The 25,366-nt window shown below is 61.2% G+C and overlaps 5 protein-coding genes across 9 annotated transcripts in view; 3 read left to right on the top strand and 2 right to left on the bottom strand.

Moving 5' to 3' along the window:
• Nucleotides 1-39: 39 nt before the first annotated feature.
• On the bottom strand, nucleotides 40-7,988 carry LOC134427698 (claudin-4-like). Its single transcript, XM_063173747.1, has 2 exons — nucleotides 7,856-7,988; nucleotides 40-873 (listed from the first exon to the last, which is right to left on the bottom strand). Exon 2 carries the CDS (start codon nucleotides 862-864, stop codon nucleotides 220-222), a length of 645 nt encoding a protein of 214 aa, XP_063029817.1. The 5' UTR covers nucleotides 865-873; nucleotides 7,856-7,988; the 3' UTR covers nucleotides 40-219.
• On the bottom strand, nucleotides 2,925-4,419 carry LOC134427666 (claudin-4-like). The gene has a single exon (XM_063173697.1). It carries the CDS (start codon nucleotides 4,369-4,371, stop codon nucleotides 3,742-3,744), a length of 630 nt encoding a protein of 209 aa, XP_063029767.1. The 5' UTR covers nucleotides 4,372-4,419; the 3' UTR covers nucleotides 2,925-3,741.
• A 3,942-nt stretch (nucleotides 7,989-11,930) lies between the features above and the next one.
• CLDN3 (claudin 3) lies at nucleotides 11,931-12,710 on the top strand. Its single transcript, XM_063173723.1, has one exon. The coding sequence runs from the start codon at nucleotides 12,032-12,034 to the stop codon at nucleotides 12,674-12,676; it is 645 nt and encodes a 214-aa protein (XP_063029793.1). The 5' UTR covers nucleotides 11,931-12,031; the 3' UTR covers nucleotides 12,677-12,710.
• A 1,108-nt stretch (nucleotides 12,711-13,818) lies between these two features.
• On the top strand, nucleotides 13,819-16,767 carry ABHD11 (abhydrolase domain containing 11). 2 transcript variants are annotated; one of them, XM_063173962.1, is made up of 6 exons: nucleotides 13,819-13,897; nucleotides 14,713-14,848; nucleotides 14,946-15,119; nucleotides 15,527-15,697; nucleotides 15,794-15,975; nucleotides 16,257-16,767. In XM_063173962.1, exons 3-6 carry the CDS (start codon nucleotides 14,997-14,999, stop codon nucleotides 16,393-16,395), a joined length of 615 nt encoding a protein of 204 aa, XP_063030032.1. In that variant the 5' UTR covers nucleotides 13,819-13,897; nucleotides 14,713-14,848; nucleotides 14,946-14,996; the 3' UTR covers nucleotides 16,396-16,767. The 2 variants fall into 2 exon arrangements, with proteins under 2 accessions (XP_063030032.1, XP_063030031.1); XM_063173961.1 differs by lacking the exon at nucleotides 13,819-13,897 and having other exon boundaries at nucleotides 14,728-14,848; nucleotides 14,942-15,119.
• A 4,274-nt stretch (nucleotides 16,768-21,041) lies between these two features.
• MTMR4 (myotubularin related protein 4) overlaps nucleotides 21,042-25,366 on the top strand; it is a 56,938-nt gene continuing 52,613 nt past the window's right edge. For 2 of the 4 annotated variants that reach the window (XM_063174200.1, XM_063174201.1), the window contains exon 1: nucleotides 21,530-21,694. The gene's annotated coding sequence lies outside the window, so the exon portion shown is untranslated. Of the gene's footprint in view, nucleotides 21,087-21,529; nucleotides 21,695-25,366 lie in introns of those variants that run through there. The other 2 variants (XM_063174199.1, XM_063174198.1) reach the window with 2 other exon arrangements.

The following is a 25,366-nucleotide window of genomic DNA, read 5'->3' as shown; positions in this document are numbered from 1 at the left end:
CTCCCCACACCGCGCTGTTCAGAATGAGCCCAGGCAGCCTTGGTGGCACCAGGATGTTTATAGTCCCTGCCCTGGGGAAGGGCACATGTGGGGACCGTGCTGGGGGTGAGCCAGCGTGGGGATGGGCAGGGGGAGGCAGTGCAGGGGCAGGGTGTGGCACGGGGATGCAGGACAGGGACAGCGGTGCTCTGCCTTGGGCTGGCACCTGGGCACAGTGGCTCACACATAGTCCTTCATGGCATAGCCCATTGGGCCGCAGGTTTTCACTGCCCTGTACTTCTTGGGGTAGGGGTCCTGCTGGGACTGGGATCCTGAGCAGCACAGGACGCCTCCACCGAAAAGTTGCAGGGCACTGGAGGCCCAGCCGATGTAGAGGGCAGCCCCCAGCTCTCTCTTGAGGGCCTCAGGCACCATGGGGTTGTAGAAGTTGCTGACGATGCTGTTGGCAGACCAGGAGACAGGGATGAGCAGCATGATGCTGGCCATGATGAAGATGACGCCTGCCACCGCAGAGATCCTGCTCTTGGTGCCGCTGTCGTCCACGCAGCGGGTGCAGTCGGCTCCCGAGAGGGCGATGAAGAAGGCAAGGCAGGCCACGAAGATGGAGGTGACCACCAGGGCACGAGCAGCTTGCAGGTCAGAGGTGAGCTCCAGCAGGGAGTCGTAGGCCTTGCACTGCATCTGCCCCGTGCTCTCGTAGACGCAGTTCATCCACAGCCCTTCCCAGAACACCTGGGCCACCACGATGTTGGAGCCGATGAAGGCCGTCACCTTCCACATGGGCAGGGCACAGGTGAGGATGGAGCCCAGCCAGCCCAGGGCGGCCATCATCAGTCCTCCCGTCTGCATCGTCATCATCGCCATCAACAGCTCCTGCGGGGACAGGCACGGGTGTCACAGGCACGGCCCACAGCCAGGGACAGCGTGGGCTTCGTCTGGTCTGCCCTGCTCCCCCCCAGGATGGGAATGGCTGCAGGACAGCATGGGGGACACGGGGACTTGAAGGGCACGGGGACACTTGAGTGGCATGGGGCGGTGCTGCAGGACAGGATGGGGACACATGTGGCACTGAGGAGCCAGGCCCCAAGCAGGAGCCCCCGTGTGTCACACTGGCCCCTACACTGTCCCCACAGTGCAGCACAGCCTCTGTCATCCCCCCTTTCCTGGCCATGGCAAGAGTCAGGGAAGGCATGGCTTATGGGGGGCAGGATGGGGGGCTAGGTGGGCCCATCCCCCAGTGCTGCAGAGTGCAAACGCCCCACCTCACACCCATCCCATGGCCTGCCCTGGTGCCCACCCCCCAGTGCCCACCCCATGTCCCCCTCCAGCACGGGTGCTCAGCCTCCCCGGCCACAAGCCTCGTGACAGGGGCACAGGGAAGGGCACAGGGCACGGCAGGGAAGGCAGCCCCCCACAGCACTCAGCACTGCCTGCTCCCGTTCTGGCTTTGCCCTCACAGCCATCCCACAGTGCCCTTTGGACCCAGGATCTCCTCTCCAGGAGAAAAGGGAAATGGATCAGAGCTGAGCTCTGCCCCGATCCCAGCTCTGGGGCTCAGAGCTTCTGTGATACCATCCCAGAGAAGCCCCAGGAGCAGCCCCAAGAGGGCAAGCCCTGGTGAGGAGCTATGGGATCACCACAGATGGCATCCCTGGCAGAGGGGTGGCTGGTGTAGGGACGCATGCTGGGCACACTGGCAGCTCCACCATGACCACGTGTGACGGCTGTGGCCCTGGCTCAGCCCACATCCAGCTCAGCCCCTCGCGGAGCAGAGTTCACCCCTGGGTGCCCGTGCCGTGCTTGGCACCTGGGACCAGCCGGGGTTTTATGGCCCCGAGCTCAGCGGGTATCGGTTGTGCCTGGCACACCCTGCGGCTCCTGCCAGAGGTTTCACCATCATTTCCCCTGTCTCGGTTTTGGTTTCTCCAGCCTCTCCTCTCCCGCTGTATCCGCACTCCTTACCCCAGCACCTTTTATCCCAACACTGGCCTTGGCATCCCCTGGGCCATGAAAGACCCTTTGGGCCAAAATCACGGCCCCTTCCCCCGTGCTGCAGGCGGGCAGGGGCCGGGGGGGTGGGCAGCATCCCAGGCACCTTCCCCAGCCAGCGGGACCTGGCCACACGAGACATCCCAAACAGGGCCCACGAGCGCCTGCAGGGGGACAAGTGGTGCCTCCATGGACCCCCGGGGATGCTCGGCAGAGCCTTGAGCTCACATTCCCACCTGCCCACTGGCACCACGGGGTCACAGGCATGTTTTCCACCATTCCTGCGCACCGTGAAGGGACTGAGGAGCTGGGAGCCTTCTAGCTCTCAGATCCAGAAGAGATACCCAGAGCTAGGCGGGGTCACCCCCGTCCCCCAAAAAGGAAGGAAGGAAAAGGAAAAGGAAAAGGAAAAGGAAAAGGAAAAGGAAAAGGAAAAGGAAAAGGAAAGAAATGGAATGGATGTTCCCAAGGCAGGGAAGGAAGGATGGATGTTCCCAAGGCAGAGCAGAGCAGCACTTGCCGTGCAGGAAGCGAGATAGGCAAAGCAGCGGGCGCTGCCCACGCCGGCCCGGGGCGCTCCCGGGGCCGGGGCTCGGGGATGGCACCGGGGCCAGCGCACCCGGACCCGCCCCAGCCGGCGCCCGCCGCCTTCTGCCGGCTCGCGTGGGGAGATCGCGGCGGGACAGGCGTGGGACAGCCCTGCGCCCCGTCCGGCGCCGCCAAGGCTCTGTGCCGCTGTCACCCCCGGGAGGGGAACGGGGAGGGGACGCCAGGGCTGGAACGGGCGGCGGGGATCTCAGGAGACTCCGAAGAAGAGATCTGGGTGATCTTTCGGGAGAGCCCAGGGCACAGGAGCAGCGGGCTGTCCCACCACCGAGGCGGGTGTTGAGAGCGCAAAGAACACGAGGCACAGCGGGGTGAGAGCAGCTGCCGTTTAATGCGGGAAGGCCGAACACGGGCAGGGGTACCGTGACACTGCGCTCCCGCCCCGGGCGCCCCACGCTGGGGCCATGGATGGGGTCGGGTCCGGGGGACGCCCCCCACCATGCGGGGGCACAGCCCCGCTCCCGCCCCGCCTCCCCGACCGGTTTTCCCAGCCCGGCTGCTGCCGTCCCACTCCCAGGATAATGATGCCCCCGCCCTGGGGAGCTGCCGCGAGAAATCACACTCTGTACGGCCGCTCCGAGCCCCGAAAGTAGGTCAAAGTCATAATTTAGAGAGCAGGCAGGTGACAGCCCCTGTCACCCCTCAAGACCCTGCCGGGGTTTGCAGAACCACTACGTCCCTGTGACCACGCGGGACAGATTCGCGGTCCCTGTCAGCACCGACACCGCCACCCACCCCGAGGGACAGACACGTCCCGGGGAGCTTCACGCGGGGAAAGAGAGCCCCGTGCCACCCGTGGGACGGGCTCCTGGGAGCTGTGTCACCACACGGCACACCCCGATACCGGGAGCCAGCTAATGCTCGAGGAGGAGATCAGGTGATGTCTCGGAGAAGATGCCTCAGCTGGGCGCTCCGGGGGGAGCAGAGCCCCCACCGCGGACAGCCAGGACAGGATCTCCTTGTCCCCTGTCTCAACCGAGATTAGAGAATCGGCTGCAACCCCGGTGGAACAAAGGCGGCTCTGTCTGCCTCCCCTCGCACCGCCCCGGCGCCCGGCCAGCCCCAGCCCGGCCGGGGAGGTTTTGCGTGTCCTGGGAGGTCCCTGCGCCCTGCAGCGGCCGGGGCTCCAGGCAGGCGCGGCGGCTCCTACACGTAGTTGCTGGCTGGCAAGGAGCGAGCAGCCGTGAACTTGGCGGAGTAGGGCTTCTCCCCGCGGGGGGGGCAGGTGCAGCACAGGATCCCCCCCCCGAGCAGCAGCAGCGCCGAGGCCGCCCAGCCCACGTAGAGGGACGAGCCCAGGTCCCGCTTCTGCGAGTCAGAGACCAGCGGGTTGTAGAAGTCCTGGATGATGCTGTTGGCTGACCACGAGATGGGGATGAGGATGAGGATACCGGCGACGATAAGGATGATGCCGGAGAAGATCATGACCTTGGCTTTGGCGGCGTCATCCTCCACGCAATTGGTGCATTTGCCGCCGGTGACGGCCAGCAGGGTGCCCAGGATGGCCAGGACGATGGCCACCACCACCATGGCACGGGCGGCTTGCAGGTCCTGCGGCAGGGCCAGCATGGAGTCGTACACCTTGCACTGCATCTGCCCCGTGCTCTGCACCACGCAGCTCATCCACAGCCCTTCCCAGATGATCTGCGCCACCACGATGTTGTTCCCCACGAAGGCCGTCTCCCGCCACATGGGCAGCGCGCAGCACAGGATGGAGGCCAGCCAGCCGATGACAGAGAGGGCGATGCCCAGCACCTGCATCCCCATGGAGGCCATCGCTCGCCGCCCGCTCCCCGCCCGCCTCCCGCCGCGCAGTGCCGGCTGCCGGGACCATGGCAGGCATTTTATGCCTTTGCCGAGGGAGGAGCGCCGCCGCAGCCGCCGGCCTGCCGCCGGCACCGGACGGAGGGGTAGAACCAGTTTCCCGGGATTCTTCCACTTGTATTTCTCCCTGCAGTGATGACACTTAATATCCCGGTTGCTCCCACGGAGGAGGATGCAGGGGATTGGAACCAGGCCACCCAGGTGCAGGAGTGCATCCCCTTGCTGTGGGCAGGCAGGACATCATGCCCAGGGCAGCGCTGGGATGCTAAAGGGGAAGAGCCAGTGTCTAGGCACCAGGGTATCTCCGCCATCTCTGCCAGAACCCTCTGCTCCTTCACTTGGATGGGGTCCCTTCACGCCTTCATGCCTCAACTTCCCTCCAGCTCATAGGCCAGCCTCTGGCCCCCCATGGCCCCATGCCGGGGGAGGAGCACATTGTTCCCTCTGGCTGCTGGGCTCCATGCCCGGCAGGACACAAGCAGCTCTTGTTTGCTCCTTGGCATCCACACCAGCACTTGCAGGCCTCCATTAGGCCTCGGGCAGGAGGTTCCACCGCCCACACCCACAAACCGGTTGGAGCGGCTGCCATTTCCCCACAAAGGAGAGACGGCACTGCCTGGGGCTACAGGGGGGCAGACCCCAAACCCAGCTCACCTGTGCCCCAGCGCCAAGCCAGGGTTCACACAGCCACCCTCAGCCCCAGCTCTGCCTGTGTCCCACTGCCTGCGTGGTGGGGTTGGGTGGGTTGGGGCTACAAGGGGCAAATGCAGCCTCGAGCTGTCCCAGAGCCATACCCACTGATCCCAGTGCTGATGCCAGTACCAATACCAATACTGATGCCATGCTGGTGCCAATACCAATGCCAACACTGATGCCATGCTGATGCTGACCTGTCCTCTTTAAATGCATGACTCCCACACGGGCTCCCTCCCTACTCCCTGCAAGCCCCTGCGCAGGCACAGCACAACACCAGACAGATGGCACAGACAGACAGACGGACATTGCACTGTTTCATCACCCTAGCTTAATCCTGGGCCCCAGGAAAAGATAAGAGGCAGTGCAATAATCTTAGTTTTCCTGAGCACTGGGTTACCATCACGATTCAATCGTTTGTTCTTATTGCTTGGTGTGACGGACCCTGGAGCTGCTACTGCTCGTGCCAGGATGTCCCTGGGCATCATGTCCCAGTGTGGTGGGACAAGCCTGGTGGCCCATGCACTGTGGTGCCAGGAGGAAGCCTGGGGACACCCACGTCTCACAGCAGACCCCAGCCTAGGGACATGACCATAGTCCTGCCTGCCTGACCTGTGCCAGAGGAGCTGCCCAGGCTCCGTCCCTCTGTCCTGCTGGAACGCCCGCATTGTTCACATACCAGAGGGTCTACCCTGCGGCCAGAACCTTGTGGGCAAGGGCTCCCTTTAATCTACAAGGCTCCGGAGCATCCCCGCCGGGGCCAGACTCTGCCTGAGGCTTTCACCTCCCAGCCAGCTGCTGTAACCACCGCAGTGTTTGGGCTTGGAGAGAGGCACACGCCCGCGTGTGTGTGTGTGTGTGTGTGTGTGTGGCTCCCAGCGGCACGGTGTCCCCGCAGGCACGTGGGGACATGTCTCTGGGCTGGGGACAAATGGCAAGGTGGGGACAGGGACTCCCCCGCGCACGGAGCATCAAAGCTTGAGCAGCTCGCGCTCCCCCTCGGAGGCAGAGCAGGCGCCAGCACGGCCTCTGACAGCCAATTACTGTAATTAATGCTGGAACGTGACATATATTCCACCTGGCAGTTGCCACGCAGGGGCAGCCCCTGTGCCCTTCCCCACATTCCCAAGTGACACACCCACCCGGACAGCACTGCTGGCCCTGTGTCCCCAGCACTGCCGGACAGACAGACACCAGCTTGGCATGGAGGAGCAGCAGCCGACCCCAGAGCCCTGAGGATGGTGGTGCAGCACAGGTGGGACCACCAAGTGCCTCAGGACATGCCATCCAGGACAACCACTCCACAGACACCAGCCCCACACGGACACCAGCCCCACAGCCCTATCCCAATGCTCATTGCCAGTGCATCCTGCAGGACCCCAGTCCCAGATTTTCCCAAGTGTCACCTGCAAGAAGCCATGGCACAGGCACACGTCCTGGTGGGACCACAGCCCACTCGCCCAGCAGGAAGCTCCTCCACCCCAAAACAGGCTGCTCAACACACTCAACCCATCCTGAGCCTTCACCACCCAGCACCTGCCCCAGCATCCAGACAGCCGTGGATGCCCTGCCCCAAATGCAGTGGGATTTGAAGGACATGCAGGAGCCTGGGTTCCCATCCCTGTTACACTGCACTAACAGGGTTTGTGAGGGCAGAGCTCCCGTTCTGGCACATCCATCAGGAAAACCTTCTGACACTTTTCCTGTATTCACCAGCATGGGGACACACTACAGCCCCTCAGCTGGGCAGTGAGGCCATTCCCAGGCAGGAAGGTGACATTAAACACAGCGTCACCACAATGCCAGGCACTGCTGGGTGCACAGCAGAGGCTGTGTCACCCTGGCCTTGCTCAATGTAGAGGATACCCCGCAGGGAGAGGGCTTGGGGCATGAATCTCCTGCCAAAAATGTCTTGGGGACACCTCCACCCAGGACATGAGTGTCAGTCCCACCTCACATAGCCCACACCACTGAGCCGAGAGCCCCTCATTCCCCAGGACCCACACATGGACCCACCAACCTGGCTACCTCAAGGTCCCAAAGAGGCAGGTGAGACTTGCCAGCAAATGATGATCCACCGGGATCTCTGGCTTCACATCTGCCAAGCAAGGCACGGCCAACAACCCTCCCACTCAGGCTGTGAGGAGCGGGGCAGCTTCTCCCCGCTGGAGGCTGAGGATTAGTTACCGACAGCCCAGAGACTGAATGTTCCCAAAAAACATCCTTGCCCAACATAAATCCCTCCGACCCACTCAAAAATGCACAGTCAGGTTGTTTGTCGCTGGGGGAAAGCAAAGTCTTATCGGGAGGGGAGCCGCACGCCGGACCTGTGGGGTCCCTGCAGGGAGAGAAGGGACCTTCGGCCCGAAGTCGCTCTGAAAGTCAAAACTCTGTCCAGTTTCTATGCAACAAGTGGCTCCCGACAGGGAAAACACCCCTAAGCGCTGCCAGGGTGGTTGGCGAAGGGACGGGGGAGATGATGGATCGGGAAGGGGTCACGGCGGTGCAATGGGGGTGTCCCCACGGGCGACGCTCGGAGGAAGCGGGATGTCACGGCAAAGCCCTGGGGAACACGGTGGGATCTGTCGGGGTGGGGATGCCGGGGCACGGTCCAGCATCCCGCAGCGAGCCCCCCGACACATCCCGCGGGTCCGTGTCCCCGCCGCCCCCAGCCCCGAGCGCCGCAGCCGCCTCCCCGCCCCGCCGCAGACAGAGCTGCCATTGATGCTCGGAGCCGCCTCACCTGCTCCCGCCGCGCCGAAGGGGCTCCAACAATGGGCTGCCTGTGTGCCCTGGCCGGGGCAGAGCCAGCAGCCCCGCGCCTGAAATATAAGCAGCCGAGGCGGCATTTAGCGCCCCGGCCCCGCTGCCCCGGGGGAAAAGCGCCGGCATTCCCGACCGCAGCGGCGGGAACACCCCGGCCCCGCCGCACACGTGAGCGGGACGCGGCCCCGCGGCCCCGGGGCGGTTTCTGCCGTCACCTCCCGCGCACCCCCGGGTGCTGCGGGTGCGGGGATGGGGGATGCTGCAGTGGGTGCCCCCCTGTCACCGCAGGTGTCCTTCCATTGAGGCCACCAAACCGGTGATGCTGCCGTGACCTTTGAGTCTGACATTTGTTCGCGGTCTCTGCATCACAGCGGAGAAAACCTGTCCCCGTGTCACCACAGAGTTCTTGCAGCCACCACACTTTGTCCCCATCCCGAGGGACTTGGATACTCCTCGTCCCTCCCCAGCTGTGTGGAAGTGCAGAGGGACTGCGCTGGGGAGGGAGATGCAGTGCTTGGGATGGGGGTGCTCTCAGGAATCCCCCAGGGACGCTGGTCCTGCTCAGCTCCTCAGTAAACACCAGTGAACTGGTTTGCTCACCACAAGAATGTGCCCTGCCGGGGGTGGCCAGCACCCCGAAACCCCGGTGATTTGCCCCTTCCTCCGTCGTGAGTCAGGCGGCGGCAGCTGCCCCAGGCCGGCACGGCAGCGGGCACAGCCTGTAGTTTGGGCAATTTGGGATGACAAAGTGGGGACGCCGCGTGTGGGGCTCTGATTGCAGGCTCGGGGGCTGTGGTGTTCCACTGCCCTGTCCCACCCCAGCTCTGCCCCAGTAGCTCCTATCCCATACACCTGCCTTGAGTATCCCACTCTTCCCCTGCCCCATAGCCCTACCTAGAATATCTTCCCTGTCCCATATCCCTATCCAGAGGTATCCCTCTCTCCTATCTCCCACTCCTATGTGGGTTATCTTCCCTGCCCCATGCCCTGCTATTGAGTATTCCCATTGTTCCACAGACTTGGGGGTATAGCCCTGCCCCTATTTCTGTGCCCCACAGCCCTGTCTGGGGTGCCAACCCTCCTTCCTTATACCCCAGCCCTGCCTGGGGTCCCCTCCTGGCCCAGAGCCCTGCCAGGAGAACCCTGCCCACAGCCTCATGTGCACTGGGGCAGGGTGTGTGTGAGTGCACCTGTACCACTGCCTGTTCGCCTCTGCTTCTGCGTCAGTGTCTGTCTGTGTGAGTCTGAGTCTGTCTGTCTGTGTGTCTCTGAATCTATGTGTCTGTGAGTCTGTGTGTCTGTGAATCTGTCCGTGTGTCTGTCTGTCTCCACGTGTCTGTGTGTCCGAGTCTGTCGCTGTGTGTCTGTGTCCATGTGTTTCTGTGCGCAGCTGCATGCCGGGGCGCTGCTGCCAGCAGAGGGTGTGTGTGTGTGTGTGTGCGTGTGTGTGTGTGTGTGTGGGTGTGTGTGTGTGTGTGCCTGAACCTGTGTGTGTGTGCGTGTGTGTGTGTGTGTGTGTGTGTGTGTGTATGTGTGCCTGCACCTGTGTGTTTGTGGTGTGTGTGTCTGTCTGTCTGTCTCTGTGTCTGTGTGTGTGTCTGTGCCTGCACCTGTGTGTTTGTGGTGTGTGTGTGTGTGTGTATGTGTGTGTGCCTGCACCTCTGTGTGTGTGTGTGTGTGTGTGTGTGTGTGTGTGTGTGTGTGCCTGCACCTGTGTGTGTGTGTCTGTGTGTGTGTGTGTGTGTGTGTGTGTGTGCCTGCACCTGTGTGTGTGTGTCTCTGTGTGTGTGTGTGTGTGTGTGTGTGTGCCTGCACCTGTGTGTGTTTGTGTGTGTGTGTGTGTTCACCTATGCACCTGTGTTTTTGTGTCTGTGCCTGTACCTGTCTCTGCCTGCACCCGTGTCTCTGTGTGCCTGTACCTGTCTGTGTGCCTGTACCTGTGAGTCTGTACCTGTCTGTGTGTCTCTGTGTGTGTGTGTGTGTCTGTACCTGTCTGTGTGTCTGTCTGTGTGTCTCTGTGTCTGTACCTGTCTGTGTCTGCATGTCTGTGTGTCTGCCTGTGTGTCTGTGTGTCTGTGTGTGTCTGTACCTGTCTGTGTGTCTGTGTGTCTGTATCTGTGTGTCTGTCTGTGTGTGTCTGCACCTGTGTTTGTCTGTGTGTGTCTGTACCTGTCTGTGTGTCTGTCTGTGTGTCTGTGTGTCTGCCTGTGTGTCTGTCTGTGTGTCTGTACCTGTCTGTGTGTCTGTGTGTGTCTGTACCTGTGTGTCTGTGTGTCTGTACCTGTCGGTGTGTCTGTGTGTGTCTGTACCTGTCTGTGTGTGTCTGTACCTGTGTGTCTGTGTGTCTGTACCTGTCTGTGTGTCTGTCTGTGTGTGTGTGTACCTGTCTGTGTGTCTGTCTGTGTGTGTCCAGCTGCCCGTGTGCGCACTCCCGCCCCCCGTGGCTGCAGACCCTCCCCTGCCTGCACCCGTGGGTGGGCCCCTGGGCAGCCCGGCCCCCTGTGCTGGCCGCTGGCAGCCCGGCCCCGTGGCAGCCCCGCACCGTGCACACCCAGCCCGAGGTGCCCCCGAGGGCCGGGACCCCCAGTGCCCCCAGCAAGGGCACGGAACCCTGGGGGCGGCTTGCACGGGCTGGGTCTGCCCCGGGTACCCCCGGCTGGCTGTGGGGATTTTGGTGTCCTCGAGGGGGTGATCACAGTACAGTGGGGTGGCACAAGCTCACCCAGCCAAGTATAGGATATTTTTGGGATGCCGTGGTTGGCAGAGGCTGGAAATGGGGGTATTGGAGTGTCACAGTGTGGTGGAGGTCAGACATGGGGTGCTGCACGGGGCTGGAGGTCAAGCTGGGTGGATATGGGGTGCTGGGGTGACACGGGGTGACAACAGCTGACCCAGACATATATTGGGTATCAGGGTGCTGTGGGGTGACCCCGCTGGCTATGGGGTTCAGGGTGCTGCAGGGCAATAGAAGGTGTCCCACCAGATACTGGGTATCAGAGCACTGTGTGGCACCCACATACACCCCTCTGGCTATGGGGTGTTGGCATACTCTGGGGGCACCCAACCCCAAGCCCTCTGGCTGTGGGACATCAGGGCACTGTGGGGCACAGCCAGGCATTGCAGGGTTCCCCCCATCCCAACTGCACGGCGCCAGCTGCCAGCATCCCACCGCGCTCTTGAGTAGTTAATAAGTTGTAGAGGAGATTTTTGGAGCAGGCAGGGAACAGGTAGGAGCAAGCCTGTGTCCAGCAACCACATTCCTGGGGGAGGGGGACTGGAAGCACTGGCACTACCCCCAGAATACAAGGCTGGGGGGGGAAACATGCACCTCACAGCCATGGGGCTGTTGCTGCCAGGTCTGAAGGGATTGCTCATGCCTTGGGATATTTTTCCCTTTGCCGGGTGCCAGCTCAGGTTGTCAGGGTGATGCTGCTGGGCTGGTTACGTGCATTATCTGCTTCCTTCAAGGTCACAAGACTTGTGCAGGATGAGTAAAGATATTTATCAGTCAGTCAGAGGATCTCTGACTGTGCTCCTGGCCCAGCAGGGTGGGAACAGGAGGGGCCAGGCTGAAGGGGTTCCTGCAGGGCCAGGAGCACCCACAGGTTCCCTGGAATGGTGACACAAACTCACGGCATGGCGGAGGGGTTGCACTTTGCACGGTGATGCAAAGGTGCCCAACGCTCACCGAACCCCAGTTAAACGTGAGCACTGACAACACTACAGAAATCAAACCCTGACCTGCCACATTTCCTCCAGGGGGGAAAGGTGAACCCTTGGGATTTCCAGGTTCACCAGACAGGGTTTGGTGGGAAGGAGCACGGTGGTAGTGCTTCCTGATACCCATCGGCCGAAACCAGGCGATGGCCGTGGCAGGTGGCGTTTCTCCTCCTCCCGCCCTTCTCTGGTTACCCGGCGCCATCTCTGCAAACAAAGGGGAGGGTGTGGGACACAGGTGACGGTGACGGAGGAGCAGAGAGGAGCGTCCAGCAGCCAGCACCGAAACCCCACCCCGGGGCCAGCCCATATAAATAGCACTGCGCACAGGTGTAAGCCGATCCCCCGGCTGCGAGCGGCGGCGGGTGGTGGCGACGGTCTCGGTCCGTGGGTTCTTCTCCGCCATCGCCTGGAGCGCGTCACTGAACCGTCCACCATGTCGATGGGGCTGGAGATCGGCGGCGTGGCCTTGTCCGTGCTGGGTTGGTTGTGCAGCATCATCTGCTGCGCGTTGCCCATGTGGAAGGTGTCGGCCTTCATCGGCAACAACATCGTGACGGCCCAGATCATCTGGGAAGGGCTGTGGATGAACTGCGTGGTGCAGAGCACGGGGCAGATGCAGTGCAAGGTCTACGACTCCATGCTGGCGCTCCCTCAGGACCTGCAAGCCGCCCGCGCCCTGCTGGTTGTGGCCATCATCTTGGCCGTGCTGGGCTTAATGGTGGCCATCGTGGGCGCCCAGTGCACCCGCTGCGTGGAGGACGAGAGCACCAAAGCCAAGATCACCATCGTCTCCGGTGTCATTTTCCTCCTCTCTGGCGTCTTGACCCTCATCCCTGTCTGCTGGTCGGCCAACACCATCATCCGGGATTTCTACAACCCACTGGTGATCGAAGCGCAGAAGCGGGAGCTGGGCACCTCGCTCTACGTGGGCTGGGCGGCCTCCGCACTCCTGCTGCTGGGGGGGGGCCTGCTCTGCTGCTCCTGCCCCCCCAAAGACGACAGGTACCCCACAAGCAAGGTGGCCTACTCCGCCCCACGCTCCGCCGTCACCAGCTACGACAAGAGGAACTATGTCTGAGCCCCCCCAGGGTCCCCCGGCCCCCCTCGATATCCCCCACCCCACCCACCCACCCTGGGACCCTCATCGCCCTCCGTGGGGCCCGGGGGCGGCAGCGCCGGGGCGGGGGGGGCGCGAAGGAGGGGACGGGGACGGCTGCGGGGTCAGGGCCGGGCTGTGTAAATAGAGACAGTTTCGGTTAAACACGAGGCAGTTTCGGGTCGGCGGGAGAAGCGGCACTCGGCGAGGTCCTGCCATGCCGGTGGGGCGGGATGAGGACGGGACGGGGACGGGGCCCTCTGCTGTGTCCCCCCATCGCTGCTGGCCCGGCACCGTCTGTCCCTGTTACGCGTGGTCTGTACCGGTTACATTTGTCAATAAACGTGTCCTGTTTTGGTACCCGAGTGTCCTTGAGGTGTGCGGCACGATCGAGGTGGGCACGGGGAGGGGGAACACGGCGGCCCAGCCACCCAAGGCACCTGCTACGGCAGCACTCGAGTGGCACCGGGCCGGGGACAGAGGGCTCGGCCGCAGCGCGCCGGGCGTCCCCGCTCGGGGTGGAGACCCGTTGTCCCCCCGCATTCCAGGGGCAGCTCTCCGGGAACGGTCGGGGCGGGAAGCAGCGGAGGAGCCGCTGGATGCCGCAGGGACACTCCCTGCCCGCAGTCCAAAGTCTGGGGCCGCCGGGGGGGCCGCGAGGCGCTTCCCTCGCCCGGGAGCCGCGCTGGGGCGAGGCCGCCCTGCTCGGCCGCTCCCTCCCGCCCGCCGCCACGCTCCAGCGGCCAGGGACAAAGGGGCAGGAGCCGCCGCAGGAGCGCGGGGCCGGTCCTGGGGAAAGCGAGGCCGGGGGCGGTGAGTGCGGGGCCGAGCCCGCCGGTCCCGCTGTGCCTCCGGGCGACAGCGGGCGGAAGGGCCGTGCGGAAGCCCCGCCGCCCGCAGGGACCCGCCCCGCCCGGCTCACTTTCCCGAGCCCCAACCCCCGTGCCCGCTGCCCGCTCCGGGGCCCGCGGGAGCAGCGGCGGGAGCGGCCCCGCCGTGACCCTCCCCGTGCGCGCGCTGCCGCCGTCCTGCCGCGAGGGGGCGCCCGCCGCCGGCGGGGCGGGGCGACTCGAGCACGTCGCGTCACGGCCCGCGCGCCGCCGCCGCCGCCGCCGCCGCCATGATGCTCCGCCGGCTGCTCCGCGTCCCCGCCCCGCCGCCCCTCCCGCAGCCCGCCGCCGCTGCCGCCCGCTCCGTGGCCACGTAAGGGCCCGGCTGCGCGCGGGGCGGGACGGGGGCGGCGGGAGCGGTCCCGGGAAGGGTCCCGAGGGGGGATCCCGCGAGCAGGGGCGTGGCCGCCACGAGGGAGCTGGCCACGCCTCCCTCAAACCACGCCCCTTGCACCCCCGTTCCCCACACGGGTGGTGGACGGGTTTGGCCCCTCCCCATGGCCACGCCCCCTTCCCTGCCTGCCCTTGGCCCAGCCTGGGCCGCGCTCTCAGTCCCAGCGGGACAGGCTGTGCGGGGCGCAGAGGGTCCCTGGTGGCGCCTCCGTGCTCAGGCAGGGCCATCCCCGAGCACAGGGCACAGCATTGTGTGCACAGGGCTCTGCAGGATCCCCAGTGCTGAGGGAGACTCCAGCCCCTCCCTGGGCAGCCTGCTCAGGGCTGGGCACTGCCCAGGGCACAAGTTGTGCCTCCTGGGCAGGGGCAGTGCTGGGCTCAGGCCCTGCCCGTGGCTCTGGTGCCACTGCTGGGCCTGGAGCAGAGCCTGGGCCCTGCTCTGCCCCTCCCTGCACACAGGGACAGCCAGGCCTGAGGGCCCCTCTCAGCTGGGGCTCCTCTCCAGCCTGAGCAGCCCCAGCTCCCTCAGCCTTTGCTGGGCACAGAGATGCTCCAGGCCCTCCTCATCCTCACAGCCTGAGCTGGCCCCGCTCCAGGAGCTCTGTGTCTCCCTTTTCCTGAGGAGCCCAGGGCTCGACACAACACTCCAAATGTGCCTCACCAAAGCTGGGCAGAGGGGCAAGGCTCACTTCCCCCCTGCACCTCTGGCCATACCCCATTCCTGTCTCACTGCAGTGCAGTGCCCCTGACCCACGTGGAGGTGGAAGGTCACAGGGATCGGCCACCCCTCGTCCTGCTCCACGGGCTCTTTGGTAGCCACAGCAACTTCCAGACGGTGGCCAAGACACTGGCGCGCCGTGGTAGCGGCAAGGTGAGACCCAGGGCGTGGGGGGAGGCACAGCACACAGGGAGGGGTCAGGGTCATGTTGGGCAGTGCCTGGGCTGACACGCTGCTCTTGCCCAGGCAGGTGCTGACAGTGGACGCCCGGAACCACGGCAGCAGCCCCCACAGCCCCGTGATGACATATGAAGCGATGAGCCTGGACGTGCAGCACCTCCTGAGCCGCCTGGGCATCACCAAGTGCATCCTCGTGGGACACAGCATGGGGGGCAAGACAGCCATGACGCTGGCCTTGCAGCGGGTCAGCAGGCACGGGGCTGGGAGTGGGGTCACAGGCTCAGGAAGTTCCAGGGGGGGCTGTAGGAAGGGGATAGCACCTTCTGAGACTGTTCACCGGGGCTGGCTTTGCCCCCAGCTCCACAGGGACTTGTCTGTTTTAGGTGGGTGGTGTAAGCCAGGCTGCAGGCTGCAGGAGCAAATCTATGTCCATCAGGCCATGCTTGCCCTGTCCCTCCAGCACTGATTGTGAGGGAGCTTGGAGATCTGTGCTGAGGACAGCTCTGGGAAGGGCACATGGAGGTCTCTACTGAGACAGGAGCGAGCAAAGAGCCTCCAGGGAATCTGACTGGGAGTGGAGCCCTGTGCCCGCTCTCATTGGGGAGATCTTGGAAGGTCCTGGCATCTGATCTCCCCTGCTTGTGTCTCCAGCCAGACCTGGTGGAGCGCCTCATCTCCGTAGACGTTGGTCCTGCCCCAACAGCCCCCGTGTCCGAGTTCTCTGCCTACATCTCGGCCATGAAGGAGGTGAAGGTCCCGGCGGGGCTGTCCCGCTCGGCAGCACGCCAGCTGGCCGATGACCAGCTGCAGCCCGTGGTCAAGGTAGGACATCCCGTGGGAGATGGGGAGGACGGAGGGTGTCAGGACATCCTGTTTTGTTGCTCTTACTGAAGAGTGCATGATCCCCTTCCATGGCAGCTCCCACAGCTGAGACAGTTCCTCCTCACCAACCTGGTGGAGGTGGAGGGCTGCTACGTGTGGCGGGTGAACCTGGAGGCCATTTCCCGGCACCTGACAGATCTCATGAACTTCCCTGTGTTCCAAAAGCCATATCCTGGTCCTGCACTCTTCTTGGGAGGGTCCGACTCGCCCTATATCAGGTGAGACTGGATAGAAGCGGTTCCAGGTCTGTGGTTTGACCTTTTGTGCTCTTTGCAGCTGCCAAGAGTGGGAGGAGCCTGTGGGATGAGGAAGGTTCTGAGCAAGGGCTGTTCCTCCAGCAGCCAGTGACACCGACACACTGGAGCAAGGGGGAACCTGGGGACCTCCTGGGCTTTCCCAGCAGGAAAGGAGTCATATCTGGGATCATCCTCTGCTTGGGGAGGGTGAGGGAAGACACCAGGAGGGACCTCTGGTCATGGCATGTTCCCTTGTCCTGCAGCTCCAGAGACTACCCAGAGATCGAACGTCTCTTCCCCAAGGCAGAGATCCAGTACATTAAAGGTGCAGGCCACATAGTCCATCAGGATAAATTTGAAGAATTCATCACTGCTGTCCTCAATTTCCTGCCACAGCTGTAGCACTGGGGACCAGGGTTTGTGCAAGGACCATGTGGGTCCCGAGGAGCTCTGGACAGTGATGCAGGGCTCAGGCTTTGAGGATGGGCTCAGCTGGGACTGGCTGCCCTCACTGCAGTCTGATCCTGCCTGCAAGACCTTCTCCCATCCTGATTCTCCTGCAGCCAGAGCAGAGAGGCACCTGCATCCTGCTGAGATCTCCTGCCACCTCTCAGGGAATGGGGTACCGGTGGCTCAGGACTGTCCTGCCTGCACAGGGGTGTCAGGTACACAGAGGGGCAGGAGAGCTCTCTTGTTTTCCTGCTGCCAGACCCTCCCATGGATCTGGCTGTGACTTTGCAGAATGTGCAATAAAGCTGAATCCATGCCAAGGCAGAGCAGGGGTTGGATGTGGCCATGGTGGGCAGGGCATGTGTGGGGGGCATAGGAGGGGGTTCTCAGTTGGCAGCAGGGATGCTGGTGGGAGTTGACAGCTGGACTGGGCCCTAATGGGACAAGCTGTGGGAGCAGTGCATGTGAGACACAGGTTTGAAGATCTTTCTTGGCTTCCAGGGGAAATTGCAACTTTGCTCTATGCCTGGGGGAGCGTGAAGATTGGGGAGTGAGGGAATCCGCCTCCTGAGCAAGGAGCATGTTTGCCCAGGCTGTCCCAAAGGCAGGTGTTGCTTCATCCCTGTGCTCCCGACAATTTCTCCCCTCTCACCTGCTGTGCATCCCCCTGAGGCAGCGTAACAGCCACCCACCATGGGCTGGAGGCAGAGGAGCAGGGTGTCTGCTGCAAAAATCCCTTTATTGGACAGCTGGTAAAGCCAGGGACAGGGCAGAAGTGACCATGGGGGTGACAAATTATCTCTGTCACAACTGGAGACACACTAACCATCTCTGCTTCTGCTGCTCCAGAGCCAGGTGTCTGCTGCTCCCTGGGATGAGTCTGCTTAATTTGGGCTTGTTTGGAGGCCCCAAAAGGGAGGGAGGGCAGAAGACTGAGGATGCTTTATTCCAGGTCTGGCTGTAGTTGCCTAGCAGAGCAGACACCAGGGACTGCTTTGGAGGTTTGCTGTGTTTCTGCAGAGCTGTTCTTGTCCCTTTCCCTCTCCCTCTCCTCTCCGGAGCTGGGCTGCATTGGCCTTGAGTTTTCTACTATATTACTCTCAAATTCAAACACTTTTGCTCTCTATGTATTACTTTTTTCCTGTGAAGAATGTCAGACCAATAAGCTCCAGAGTCACAAGCTACTGAAATGAGGTCCTTGGGTGCCACCAGCCAGCTGGGGGTGGGGTCTGGCCCCAGCTATCAGCACACAAGACCTTTGGACTAAGCCACAATCTCTGGAGCCCAGGATCTGTGGGGGATTTCTCCCCACTCCTTCCTGCTGGCCAGGTACCAGGTTTGGGGCACAGACAGAAGGCAGCTACAAGGTGCAAGGTGAAGAGTCCCACCACGGCAGGAGATCAGTGGCCTGAGCAGAGGTAGAGCTTTCTAGAGGTAGAGCTACATTGTAGTCCATCCTTGTGATGGCAAATGCGGAGGGAGCATAGGGAAGCATTGTTGGACCTGGGGTGAGAGAGACAGCAGGGAGAAATGAGAGCAGCTCTGTTCTGCATGGGAAGGGCACAGGGAATTCAAGAGACATCCCAGGGGCACGTCCAGGCATCTGTCTGGTGGCACAGGGGATGCCATGGGCTGCACCAGCTCACTGGGCTCTGTGCCTGCCAAGTGTCAGGCTGCTGATGCCTCCAGAGATGCAAAACCAGAGCCCTTGCTGACAGCCTGCTCCCAAGGAGCCTGCCAAGAACAGACCTGTCCTGGCCGAGCTCTGCTCCAAGCAGGATGTCTGATCCGTGGCACAGCTGCAGTGAACCACAAACGCCACCTTTAGGATGACCTCTGTGTGGCTGTTGCAGGCATGGCTTCAAAATTGCTCTGTCAGGCATTGGGTAGAAATAGAGCCTGTTGGTGACCTGAGGGACACGGGATCTGGGCTGACAGATGTCCACTGTGACTTCACTGGCGTCCCTCACTGCAACAGTGACTAATGCTGGGTGCCAGACCGGGACACTGGGGCACCCTCTCCAAGATCATTCTATTTGGCCCATCTGGCCAACAGCATGGAAATAGGACAGGGCATCCTAGGGAAGACACAAGTGATGTGAATATTTTCTTCAAACTTCTGCTTTCCTGTTCTCCCAGCAGCCACGATGGCCTGGAGCCATCTGAGACCCAGCAGGAGAAGCCAGTTTGCACCGCAGTGGTTCGCGGGGGAGATGGAATTGGCAGGAGAGGGAGAGCAGCAGAGCCGGGGCGGGTGGGATGGGGTGGGAGCCCCGCCTGCAGGGAGGGCGGTCACACAGCTCTGGCCCCGGTGCTGCTGCAGGGACGTGCGGGTGTCCTGAACTGCCGTCTGCCCTGCTCGTGGGGCTCCCTGCAGGAAAGGCTGCAATCAGTGACCTCAAAGGTCTTTTCCAGTCTCATTTATTCCGTGATCTCTTGCCCTGCTCCTTGGTCGGCAGACCCCTCCTCCCGTCAGCCATGCCTGCTCCATCAGGGGGCTGGGCTGTGCTCCTGCCCTCCTCTCACCCGCTCTGCCCGCAGCGTGCGGGCTCCTTCTGTCCCTGATGCCGCAGTACTCACTCAGGGGGTGCTGCTGGATCCAGTGCTGGCCCTGGATGCCAGCGGGGGCTAAGGGGGCACCTCAGTGTTAGGAAAGGCACAGCAGAGGGCCCTGCAAGCAGAAAGCCCCTCAGTTACACTGGGAAGTGCCTGCGGCAAGAGGGGCTGATGCAGGGTAGGGCCCCTTGGGGGCTCCTGTTCAGCCCAGGGAGGACAGCCACCCCCCAGAGCTCTGTCATCACAGGGTGGCACAGGGGTCTCGGGGCTGTGATACCCAACTGCCCCTTGCCTTTGAGCCTCAGGCACTCCCCAGGGCTGCTCCCGCATCCCACTGCAGGCTCTGGCCAGGAGCAGACCACAGCCCTTCATCTCTCACCTGAGCCAGCTCACACCCAGCTGCTCCAGCATCCTGAGGCTGTCACTGAAGATCTGGCTGGCCTTGGTGCCCTTTCTGGAGCACAGTGTTTGAAGAGCCAAGCCTTATCCACGTGCATCTTGCATTGACCCTGAACCTCTTCCACCTGACCGAGGCTCAGAACCCCTTGGGTCAGCAGGTTGTCCAGCATCCCACAGATCAGTGGGTTGCTCACATGCTCCACAAACTCTTTCTGCACATTCTGGAGCAGCTCCTCTTCAGGATGGCACCATCTGCCCCACACCATAGCTCCAACTGCCCCACCACCTAGCTCCCTCCAGGTGCTGCCTCCTCCCTATCACCTCTCTACCTGCTCCACCGGCCCTATTGCCAACCCAGGGTGCTGCTCCCTTCTTCATTTTCCAGCCCAGAGGCTTTTCCTGCCATCACTCACCTCCCCCTTTTCCCACACAGTTTTCCCGGGGAAATTGCCCAAAGCAATGCATTTGCAAAGATCCAACATCTGCAGGACAAGGAGGCAGAGGTGCTTTTGCACCTCCCAGAGGCAGGCCCGGGACAGCCCCACTCACAGCTGGCACCAGGCAGGGATGGTTGTTCTCTGTCGAGGACCAACATCCCTTTGTCCACATCCCCAAACCCTCCAGATCCGTCTGAGGCTCATCTTTTCCAGAGGCTGCAGAGACACCGCCTCCGGCAGCAGCTCCCGGTGCTGGGAGCTGGGAGCGCTGGAACAGTGCCCAGAGAGCCCGTGGGGTCTCCCTCTCTGGAGACATTCCAAAGGCACCCAGACGTGGGGTCTCCCTCTCTGGAGACATTCCAAACGCACCCAGAGGCGTTCCTGTCACCGCTCTGGGTGACTCTGCGTGGGCAGCGGGGTTGGGCTGGGTGATCTCCACAGGGCCCTTCCCGTTTCAGCTACTCTGTGATGCTGCCCGCGGGTCCTGGAAGGTAAAACCCGGGCTGTGAGGAAGCCTGAGATTGCTCCCTGACCGCAGGCAGGCTGGGGATGTGAACGGCACAAGTAACGACACAGATCGGGAAACGCAGGGACGAGGCGAGGGGCAGAGGCCACCCAGCCCCGGGGGAGGCACAGCCAGGCAGAGAGAAGCAGCAGCTGCCCGAGGCTGAGTGGGGCCATAGAGCGGGGAGGCCTCACGATCTCCTGACTATTCGGGGGCTTCCACAGAACGCGAGGCCTGGCCCGGAGGCAGCGACCCCGCGCCGCCCTGCCCCGGCCGAGGCACCGATGCTGTTTCCTGGGCGCTGCAGGCACCGCGGGGCTGAGGGCTCCGCCAGGCGCCGGGAGCCCGCGGGGGCTGAGGGGGACCCGGGCAGCGGGCGGTCACGTGACGGGCCGGCCCAGCCACCCCCGTTCCCGCCGCCCGCCCACCCCGTCTGAGGAGCGGCGCCGCGCGGCCGCCGATTGGCTGCGGTGGGACGCGCTGTGATTTCTCATTGGCCGTCGGGCGGCGGGCACCGCCCCCTCTCGTGTCACGGGATAGGCCTGGCGGGAGTGTGGGTGGGCGTGGCCTGGCGGCTGGTGGCGCTGGGCGGGGACGCGTTCTCTCTGCTGATTGGTCGATGGCGCCGGCGGTGCCTGGCGCTGATTGGTCGGGCTGCGCGGGCCGGCGGGGGGGGCCGGGCGGGAGCTGCACGCGGCAGAGGCGGGAGCGGCGCGGCCGGAGCCGGGCGGGACCCGCCGGGACAGGTGAGGCCGGGGCTGCCCGGGACTCTCCGCCCCCGCTCCCCTCCCGCCGCCCTGGCGCCCAGCGCCGCTCCTCGGGCCGCCGCCCGCCGCGGCCCCGCTCCTTCTCCCCGCCGCCCGGTGAGCGCGGCCTCCCCGGGGCCTGTCCGTGAGGGGCGGCACCGCCCGGTGGCAGCAGCGCTGAGGCGGCGGCGGCGGCCCTGCGGGCCGGGCTGCACCGAGCTTCCGTGGTGCCGCCGGCGGGCGGAGGCGGGGTCACAGTCAGACCGAGGACCGGGCCGCGGAGCTCCCGCTGGGGCCGGCCCTGCCGCGGGGCCTGAGCCCTTCCCGGGCCGGGGCTGCGGGCGCGGCTCGCCCGCCTCTCCCGTCCCCCCGCGCCGGGGCCGTGCAGAGCCCGCCTGGCAGTGCCTGCGGGTGGGAGATTCTTGTGCCGCAGAGATCCGGAGTAGCGGCTCGGAGCCGGTTCTGTTTCGCGTGCGGTGGGGTTTGCTCGGTGCCCCCCTGGAGGCCACGCACGGCCGTGTTCGGAGCAGGTGCCTCCCCTCCGTGCTGGTTCTGTGCTGGTGTGGAACTGTGGCTGGCTGAAGTTTGGTGTGGAGATGGTGATGCAGGTTTGACATTTATTTAGAACCTCCTCAGCTAACTGTATTGTAAACATTGCTTTCCCTAAAACAGCTAATGTGATGCCTTTGGGATTTCCTTCTGAATTAACTGGTGGAATGAGCTCAAAACAATCCATTGTAAAATGAGGGTCCTAGGACATTATTGGGCATGTTATGTTAACTGTCTCTGAAGATCCTGATGGTGATTTTGGCAATGACTTGAAGGAAGCTGACAGGTAAAAGCTGAGAAACTGCATGAGCAACTCAGAGTTCTGAGTAAAAAGGGGGAAATGAGAATCTGACACTTTGGCCTGCATAGTTTGGCACTGGACTTTGGGGAGACCACATATGTTTTACCAGAGAAAGCAAAGAAGTAGACTCTTCAGGAAGAGTCTGAAATGGGAGCGGAGAAGCAAGGGAGGGAGAAGTGGGATCTGTCCTGTGGGAAGTGGGAAGCAGGAATTTTTGCCTGGGTTCATGAATGTATTGAACACAGGGAGCTAGGCTGGAGGGGGTCTTTGGTACCTCATGAGGAGGAGGAGAGGGAGTGTTAACTCAGATCCCACAAAAAAGCTGGTGCAAAAGCTGCTGTGCTCAGCTTTGGTGGCTGTGTGTAGCTCAAAGCTGGTGGAAAGCTGGGCAGAGTTTGGACATGTATGAGGTGGGGATAAAGGTGAAAAAAGCTGCTGTGTGGTGCTGAGAGAGCTCCATCTGCATTCTCCAGCAAGAACTTGAGAGAAGATCTGGCCAGTCTGCATCTGCTTGTGCAGAACAGGCTGGAGACTGGGAATTCAGTCTGGCTGGTCAGGGTATGTACATGGAATCCAAAATCTTTAGGTGATTGAGATGCAAGCCTGAGCACAAACTTCCCTAAGTCATGATGACTTTGTATTTGCTGCCAGCTTTTACATGGAGGCTCCATGTTTTTCTTTATTTTAATAAAAGCAGCTGGGCTCACAGTCCCAGGAGTTTGGGGGCTGCTCTGCTTGGGGGTCTGTGAGGTGGCTGTGGTGTCCTTAAGGGGGTTTGCTGGAAGATGGGCATCTAAGTAAACTGGGAAATAAATGTAAACGTTTCACTTATACATTTCTAGGAACATCTGAGTTCCCCTTTTCTTTGCTGCATTCTCAGGAATCTGTTTATCTGGCTGTTTAATTTTTTTTAGAGAGCCTTGACTGGGACAATTTCCTCAGAGGAACCCAAACTGCTGTGTGTTTTGTGGCAGGGTCCATCCCATCTGTCTCAACAACAGTGTCATTTACCTGTCAGATTTGGTTGTAACAAGCTAAAAGGAAAAAAAAAACAAATCAAGGGAAGCTTTAGGGACAGATCTGGCCACAGAGACTTTGGAGAATGCTGCTGTGCTGGCTTTTTATTGTGATCTCAATCTGCCAAATATGCACTGGCCTGCTTTTGTTTTTTGTTTACATGGGGCTTCTCAAAGTGTCCCTTGTGGCAGTGCTGGGGAGCACAGGGCTGATGTGAGCAGCCTTTCCTCAGCCTGGTGCCCGTGTCTCGCTGGGCTCTGCTCACCTGGAGGAGGTGCCAGGCCTGGGGGACTCCAGTCTGCCCTGTTGGTGAGGATTGCTCTAGGAATTGGGCCCTCTCCTCCAAGAGATGTTGTTTTAGTCTGTGCTGTTTGAGACAGAGCTATTTCCATCCCTCTTTGCTGTCTCCAGTTTGTTTCAGAGGCTGCTGTCAGTGGAGGGAGAGGGTTGTTCTCAGCAATACTTTGGTAGGTGAGGAAAAAGGAGGGTAGAGAGAACTGAGATTGTTTTGTGGTGTGTGTGGTTGCACTGAGTGTGTGCAGTGGTGTTGGAAATGACTGAGCATTGTTTCACAGGAAAATCCAGCAGTGTCATCTAACCCAGGTTATTTTTATGAGAGAGAAATGTGAACAGGAGGAAAGAAATCAGTGTTGCATACTTGCACATCATACTCAACTTTCCAGGACATGCTCCCACAAGGAATTAATAATTATCAAAGAGTTATGAAAGCTGATACCATTCCCTTCCAAGGCAGCTCCAGCCAGCCAGTTTCCCGTGTGTTTTTGGATTTCTAGTGGTCTCTTACTGTGAGACTTGTCGCTCTTTGCAGAACTAGATCAGGGCCCTTTTTAGATAATGATGAATGGAGATGGGAGCTATTTAAAAAATTACTTTGCTCTTAGCAAATTAACATAACACTTTAATCCCTGCTCATAATCACTGCCTGTTCTTCAGGAGGATGGTGGGGCTGTGATGGAGCAGGGAGGAATTTTGTCTGCTCACTTGGAGCACACTCTGGGCCGGTGTAATCGCTTCCCTCCTGTTCCTCCCTGACATTCCCGCAGTTCCACACACTCCCAACAGCCCCAAAGGGCAGGATTTCCCTCCGGAGAGATCAGCTGATTAGCTTATAAATAGCAAATGCCTGCTCAGGCCTACTTTCCAGGGTGGTTTGGTGCCTGTTCTGTCCAAAGCAGTGAGTACAACTGCATCTGCACGTTGTGGCCCAGAGCTGAATCCAAGGAAAGGGGGATGGTGAATTCCCACGTGGAAGGAGCTGCCCTGGTGCAAGGTGCTTTGGCTTTGCAGCCAGAGCCTCAGAGGGGGACTGACAGGGAGGCTCTGGCAGCAGCAGTGCTGCTGGATGTGCTGGCACAGCTCTAGAAACCGGCTGTTTTCTGGGAGTGTGAGCTGAAATGGATCTGAGACATGGTCAGTGCCTGAATCGTGTTTGAAATGAGCCTGTGCTCCTGCCAGGGCACCTGTGCTGCTACTGGGGCACCCTTGTATCAAAGTCTGAGCTCTTGGAGTCCTCTTTGAGCTGCGCACATTCCCCCTTACCTATTTCCTTCCAACTTTCTTCTCTTTCTCTCTAGTTTAGTCAGTGCTGGGCTGCTGAGACATTCTGACACACGTGCTGAGGTTTGATGTGCAGCCTCTGGTCCCTCTGACATACCTAGTTTGCCTCTTCCCAGTGGGGTGGGCATGGTTTTCACGGGGTGTGTTTGCAGTGTCCTTGTGCAGTGATCTGTGTGTGTGGGTCTGGGAGCAGCCTGAGGTGACTTTCCACACAGAGGTGACTTCAGTGGGACAGAGCACCAGCAGAACTAATCCGACAGTTCCCGCTTTTAACAGCAGTAAGGCCTTTGTTGTTACTTTGTATTGCTGTTTTTCAGCTGGGAGATGCCCTCAAATTTCTTCTTCAAGAGGGAGAAGCCTGCCCCAGGGCCTATCCCAAGAGAGGAGAGTTATGTGTCAGTATATTCTGTTTCAACATGTATCAAGTTTCTGGCCTCAGAGCTTTCCTTTTATGTTGTGAGCTTTTTAGGCGCTTTATTCCCTTTAGTCTCTGGTGGAGAGCATTCCTGATCTCCCTTCCCTCGTGGATCCTGTTGCTTCACTTCTAGGTGGAGTGTTTGCTCAGCAGCTGTGAGATAGAGCTGATCCCAGGCCCTGCACACCCAGGATGGTCGGCTGACCCGGCCATGCAGGACAGAGTTCTGCTTTTGCCAACATTATTTCCTGGGGGACAGAAGCACTGTGCTGTCTCTGGCAGGGGTGTGGGTCTGATCCTGCCACAGAGACAGGCACAGCACTGACAGGAGGGATGGCAGTTAGGATTGTGGATTTCCTAAGCCTTGGGAATGGGGTTTGCTAGAAATAAGATAGATGGGAATGTTCTGATAAAAAAGGA

This window comes from Melospiza melodia, chromosome 21 (assembly GCF_035770615.1).
Source record: "Melospiza melodia melodia isolate bMelMel2 chromosome 21, bMelMel2.pri, whole genome shotgun sequence".
In the NCBI taxonomy this organism is placed as follows: Eukaryota; Metazoa; Chordata; class Aves; order Passeriformes; family Passerellidae; genus Melospiza; species Melospiza melodia.
The sequence above is the reverse complement of the archived record's forward strand: the minus strand, read 5'-3'. Positions and strand labels throughout refer to the sequence as shown.